The sequence below is a fragment of the Lotus japonicus genome, chromosome 3 (assembly GCF_012489685.1).
Source record: "Lotus japonicus ecotype B-129 chromosome 3, LjGifu_v1.2".
NCBI classification, from domain to species: domain Eukaryota; kingdom Viridiplantae; phylum Streptophyta; class Magnoliopsida; order Fabales; family Fabaceae; genus Lotus; species Lotus japonicus.
Genome location: NC_080043.1, coordinates 60,233,263 through 60,240,512, shown reverse-complemented (window position 1 = coordinate 60,240,512; position 7,250 = coordinate 60,233,263). Strand labels below are relative to the sequence as shown.

Below are 7,250 nucleotides of genomic sequence, written 5' to 3'. Positions count from 1 at the left end.
TAACTCCTAAAACGTCTATGGTACTATCCTCAACCAATTCCTGAACTTTCTTCTTCATTAAACTTTCCCAAACAGCAAACTCCTGCCATGCTTATACCGATCCTACGCGTGAGTCGGAAAAATAATTATTTAATCCAGTTCCGAAATCCGGGTCTTACATTCAAAGCCTTACAACTTAAACACTACATAGTGTATTTCTACTTAGTACTCCCCCTAAGTATGAGAGGCCCTCTTACTTTCTCTCAATCACTCACCATAGTGATTGAATCACAACAATATAAAGATGTAGAGATTACAACTCAACTAAACACAATAACTCAGTTCCTTAGTTAACAATGGCAGCACTAGAGTTGATTACAATACTCACACGATGGACTCACAAAGTAAACCCTAATAGCATAAGCAATACAACTAACAATCCACACGACAGCTAGGGTTTCTAAATTAGACGTTCTCCTCAGGGCCTTGTCTTCAATGGGCTGAACCTCACCGAATCCATTCAACAAAACTTGGAAAGAATCTTGAAAATATTTTCTTCCAACTAATATAAAACATAACAAAATCTTCATGCTTTAATTGGTTCAACACGGAATTAATCTTAATATACTGATTAGATTAATTCTAGCAAATGCTCATAAGATCTTCACAACTTGGAACGTGTATCATCACACCAATCTTCTGAACAATTAACACATCAACACACAGTAACTAGTAGCATAATGTTCCGTCATATGCTAGCACATCTGGTTGCACATCAGACGAAACATGTTGTTTAACACACAACACGGTTACATCACCATACTTGAACATGTTGTTTAAGCAAAATGCAGCCAATCACCAACCATAATACTCAACAATCAGGATGATCCTTCGTCAGGTTTGGTTACTTTCTCTTATCTAAATATTTTATCAACGATGAGAAACTCAAACTATTTTCAACAAAGAGTTATCCTAGCTCCAACCTTAGATGCAGTTTCCAAGGTCAATGAGTATATTCTATCACTAATACCAGAGATACAGAGGAGTACTAGAGCTCTGACACAGTTTGCAAATCAGATAAGGATACAAAAGTTCAAAGTGAGTGGTTCACAAGTGAATTTTTAAATGAAATCAACATTTCTGGTTTTCTAAATCATAGGTTGTTGTTGAAAGTGGAGTTCCTGTTATACTAATAAGAAACATTGACCAAACTACTGGTTTGGGTAATGGGACAAGACTTATCATAAATGATCTTGGAAAAAATATAATTGCAGCTACAGTTCTTAAAGGAAGATACGCAGATTGTAAAATATTATTAACTAGGATGACTTTGATTCCTCAGACACAGGTTATCATTTTAAATTCCAAAGAAGACAATTCTCATTATCATTTTATTTTGCAATGACAATAAATAAGAGTCAAGAGCAATCTCTCTCACGTGTTGGCGTATTTACTCATGGTCAACTTTATGTGGCGCTTTCAAGAGTTACAAGAAAAAAAGGGTTGAAGATTCTTGCAATTGATGATAAAAGAAAAACATGTTCAACAACAATGAATGTAGTTTACAAAGATGATTTTACTAGGATTTGATTCAATTAATTTTGAATATTTTTATGACGTATATGTATTAATTTATCTTTAAATTATAAATCTTTATCTTTCCGTTCTCCATCCGTGCATGACTCGTGTTCAATACTAGTATAAAATTAAATTTATTACCGAAAAAAATATATAGCTCCAAGTAATGCGCAATGAATCAATAAATAATCATCATAAATTCTTAATTTGTATGAAATTAATAAATGAAATTATTCTGATTTTATTATTCCTGTCTATTTAATGTTATTGTTTTTATTATTTCACTAATTAATTTCATTACTTTTCTATAACTTTTTTGGTACATCGAAAAGATAAATTGCACCCGCCATGGATCGATCCCTATACCTTCACTACCCAACCCACATGTCCCCTAACTCTTACCACTTGAGCTATCAATCATTTTCTATACTTTTAGTTCAAATAAACTAATACATATTTCCATGCTGGAATTTAGTGGTGATGCTCGAGCTGTTCAGTTTTTGCTTTCTTTTTTTATGTCTTAGTAAGTCTTTCTCTTGTCTTTTCATTGGTTCCTTGCTTTTTTTGTTGTTTTTTTGGCTCCCTAAAATTTCTACTTTGTAATTGCCATGAGAACCTTTCCCTCATGCTTGGTTCATTATTAATAATACTAGTTTCATTTTTCGGAAAAAAAATACAAATTTTAAACTTATCTAATTTATAAAAATATAAACTTGTAAAACATATCATATACTTATTTTTAGAAAGGTGAAATATATTAGATAGAGGATAGCCTTGGGAACAAGCCTCTCCCAAGTGAGGCAGAAACAAAGATCACAAATAACAACAAAAGAACCAGAAGAAGAAACAACATAAAGAAACAACAAAACAAGCAAAAGAAAAGGGAAGAAGAACGCAACAACACCAACAACAAGGTGAAGACAGCAACACAGCAACATATCATATACTTTTAGAATGTTAGCATCCTATCCTTCTATATGGTTAATGAATAACATACACATTTGTACAAAGAAAATGAGAAAGAATAGGGAAATGGATTTAAGATTGTGAAAAATAGGATCTTGGGGATTTTGCTTTTTGTCTTAGTTTGGGGACTATGGTGCTTCATCTCTTTGCTTATTCTTTTAATTCAATGAATTTCACTATTGTCGCTGCTGGTTGTCCTTCTTGATCCTCATACGTGATCTGTTTTAGGAGCTTGCAACATCGCCTTATGATTATTTCAATTATGTTATTGTAGTGGGATGTTATCAATGTTCATCTCAAGCTTGTGGCTCTAGTCTTCTCGTGATTCACTGGGTTTCTACTATCAATTGTTCTTTGTTTGGCAGTAGCTTAGAGCTTAGATTTTGGGTCCTTTTAATCTATTTTAGGGGTATCCATGCTTGTGTCGTGTTTTGTTTGTTTTGATCCTCTAGATCTTTGTAGTGGGAGGTCTCTCTTTTGTTGATCTTTCGCTTTTTCCCTATTGTATGAGAAGGTTGTTCTCCTGGCTTACTCACTCTATCAATAATATCTTTTATTTTCGAAAAACAATTGTGAAAAATATATCGTAATGATGTTTCATTTCATTTTTATAAACTTTGACTCTGTAAATATTTTTACTATAATTAGAAAAAATCGTATTAATTATTAGTTATGAACTAACTATGTAGATTGTAGTATGTACAGATTTATATTTTGTTAGCTTCACAAATAAATCAAAAATATTTTTAACTATAAAAGTTGCACACTCACCTAGATGGGTAGAAAATTTATGATAATATTATAATACGAATTCTTTTAAAAACAATTAAAATTTTAAAGCACTTTTCTCATATGGTGTCCAATGTTCAAACTCTACTTTTACATAATTTATTTTATTTTACTTGACTGGCCTAATGAAAATAATAATTTTTAGAAAAGACTAAATGAAACTATTATATTATTAACATTATTATTTTTTTCCTTCTTCGGAAAACATTATTATTGTTTTTTAAGAAGTAATAAATGATATGGAAGTTCTAGATGCTTAAATCATTTTCACTACAAGCTCAAAATAAGAACCCTACATCCCATAGTTATTCAACCAAATTCTAGGAAAATTTCATTGAAAATGATATGTGCCATAAAAAAATTGTAAGTGGTATTTGATATGTATGAAAAGAGACCTGATAGTTTTTCAAAGAAAATTGATCGTCAAATAAATTACTGAAATTAGTTTTCCTCGAGATTGAAACATAGGTACATGTATGAATACACAAATTATGCTAACAGTGTTGACAATGTTTAAAATGTAACAAATAGGTTAGAGGTAAAAATAAAGAAGTGATTGCATAATACATTTTAGATTTTTATTAAGTATGGGTAATTTAGACATTTATCTGGATGGATGGAGGGCACTTTAAGCATAATCCTTATACATATATCTATCTTCATCTCTATTTTGTCACATAAGTATTTGATTGTCAGTACTAATATACAGAAACAACACAAACTAATGTGTGTCATGCTTGGAAAATTGTTGTGTTATCCTTGTCTTTTCACTTTGTAATATAAAATTGAAAAATATGCTATTTGACTCAAGTAACTATCTAATATATGTGATAATATATAACAATTAACACACCAATAAAGAGTTAGAGAAGAAATAAATTAAAAAGATGATCCAAGACATATAATCTAAAGATAAAATATGCATGATAGATCGAGTTTCAAAGGTCAACCAAATGTTAACAAAATCCAAATACAATTAAAAATAAATATATAGTTGCATTCATGTTTGGGCAGTACGAACCAAAAACATCATTCACAACAAGGATCATAAAACAAGGTTGCTTTGTTCAGTTCTCCACACTCTCCTCCAATAATACCCCGTCACCCTCATCATCAAGCTGCTGGTAGTTGTCATTGTTGAACCTCGGGTAAACGTATATTGCTCCAGAAGTGGTCTCAATGTGAATGACGAAGAGGCCACTCCTTAACATTCGGAAGTAAATAATGGCGGTGCGTTCTACATTATAACATTGGCGGAGCATGGTGGTCAGATCTTCCATAAAGAAACCCCCTTCGTCATCACAGTTGACCTGACAATGGAAATAGTTTCCGACAGGATCCCATACCTCAATGACATCATCTACTTTATCGCCCCAAACGTTCCAGAACCTCGGCGGGATCCTCAACTTCACTTCCTACAAAGACCAAAACAAAAAGTGAGTATCAATGACATAGCTAAATAATGTTTAGAAATGGGTGAATGTTTTTTGTAAACCTCTCGGGGTTGCCAGAGCAATTTGAAACGCTTGTAATCTAAACCACAGTTCCCATCATCCATAGTGGTGGTTGAAAGATTTATTGGTGAAAGTGAAGAAACATGAAAGAGTTGGAAGTGTATACTGTTTGGGAAACAAGGTTCTTTATAAAGACATGATAGTATGTTGCTAGGAGGGTTCTTTAAATTACATTTATTGTATATTCCAATAAATAGTAAGCACTTAAGTACCTTAAATATTTAGCTATTAAAAAAACTTACTAATTATTAGTATTATTATCATCATTATTAACATAATTTGAAAAATAATTTAATGCTAAATAAATTAATATTAAGAATATTATAAATATAAACTTATATATACAAGTTTTTCTATTTTTTAACTAAGAAACTATATAATATCAATAGAATTTTTAGACATAATTTTCCATGTGACTCAAATTATTACCTTTCATTGAAAAATTAAGAATAATATCCAAATTTATAAATGACGATTTAATTTATTAATATATAATACTACATAAATATTTCATATCTTCAACATATTCTATTCTTGAATCGTATAACATATACATATTTTCCATAAGAACTTTTATTCGATTTCCAAATTTGGTTCCCACACTTAATTTATTAAAATAAATTTTTTAAATCATTTAAAACTTCTCTAATGCTTAATTCCTTTCATAATTTACTTAATTTATTAATAAAAAAGTTTGATTATTATTATTTTCGAAACTAATTAACTTTAAAATTTATTATGAAATAATATACAAGATAATTTTACACTACCTACAACATTGTTCAGATTAATATCTTCAACGTTAAAAAAAAAGATTAATATCTTCAAAAAATTTATTTACATATAACTTATTCTAAACATATTCTAACATAATCAAATAATGATTAAAATTTATAAGGGATGATTTATTATATTATTTAGTCGAACATAAACGTGTTGTCTATTTTATACGTAGTATAGAATTATATTTTACGTATTAATAAATATTAATTAATTATTATACCTTCTGGAAAAAAAATGATTACTAAACCTTTTATAATAAAATAAAATGTCAACCTTACTACATTTAAGTGTCTTCCTTATTAACTTGCTGCCTTCCCTATGGTCATAAATATTTTTAAGTTACATTTATTTTATATCTCAATAAAATAAAGCATTTAATTGCCTTAATTATTTAAAAAAAATATAAGAAACGTTTTTATTTCTTATTATTTCTATAATTCAAAAAATAATTTAATATTAAACAAATAAATATTAAGCATGTTACAAATATAAAGTTATACAATTTTTACAATTTATTTTTCTAATAAAATACATAATATTAATCAAATTTTTAGACGCCATTATTTGATTACCTTCTAGATTAAAATTGACGATGTTTGATTTATGTGCAAATGTTGATAAGCTTTGCTTAATTAAAATCGAGCATGTCCTTCAATCTAAAGGAAGGCCTCTTACACCATTCCCGATATTTTAATGTACTGATACGAGTTCTATGGACCGTTACAGCAACAAATTTGTTGTGGAAGAGCTCAATTATATAGTATATAACTATATATTAATAGTAATCATTCACTCTCTCTCCCTCACTCGTCCACCCCCTGCCCCCTCTTTCTGGGTTATGTGTGGGTCATAGGTTTTGTGAGTGGAGATTATTGTGAGAGGTTGAAGTTTTTGTGGTGGTTGGGTCTTTGGAAGAAAAAATGAATAAGAAGGAGGAATTGAGGCCTCTAAGTTGGTTTAGAAAATAGGATACATGTTGGGTCTCATGGGTTTATTGTTCGGGTTTGCTTTTGGTAGTCGTTGTTGTTGTTAGGTTTTAGGGGTTTTGGTGAAGATGGTAGTAGAAGGGTGAGAGGGATGTAGATCATGGAAGGAACTTGCGAAGATGATGAAGGTGGATGAAGATGTTGAAGAAACCTTATGTCATAGAAGAGGAATGAAGGGGAAGGTGATTAAGAAATTTGGATTTTCATATTTCTTAATTTTAATTTTTTATTTATCTAAGTGCCAATCATGTCATCCACATTAAATGACACCTACGAGCCACATCACTCTTATCGGACACATAATCAACTTAGGGCGAAACGAGGACTAAAATCAAGAAATTCAAAAGTTTTAGGGACCCAAGTGCAACATTTCTTTAGAGAAGGACTAAATTTGGTTGATTGTATATAGTTTCTAGGACCAAAAACATATTTAATACTTATTCAATTTAGTGGTTAGAATTGAACTATTGTTGAAAGGGTATCAACCTTAACCTCTCTCTCTCTCCCGCTTTGCCTTCTCTCTCTCCCTCCCCCCCTCCTTCTCCTTCTCCTTCTCCCTTTCCCTCTCCTTCTCCCCCTCTTAAAACCCTACTCGAGGATGGTGCTAGTGATGACAGAGATTGTGGTGGTGTTGTCATCAACGACAAAGTCTTGG

At 30.7% G+C, this 7,250-nt stretch overlaps 1 protein-coding gene across 1 annotated transcript; it reads left to right on the top strand.

The window, feature by feature from the left end:
- The first annotated feature begins 915 nt into the window (after window positions 1–915).
- On the top strand, window positions 916–2,848 carry LOC130744445 (uncharacterized). The gene is made up of 3 exons (XM_057596629.1): window positions 916–1,077; window positions 1,139–1,327; window positions 2,798–2,848. The coding sequence occupies exons 1-3, from the start codon at window positions 916–918 to the stop codon at window positions 2,846–2,848; spliced, it is 402 nt and encodes a 133-aa protein (XP_057452612.1).
- The last annotated feature ends 4,402 nt before the right edge of the window (window positions 2,849–7,250 follow it).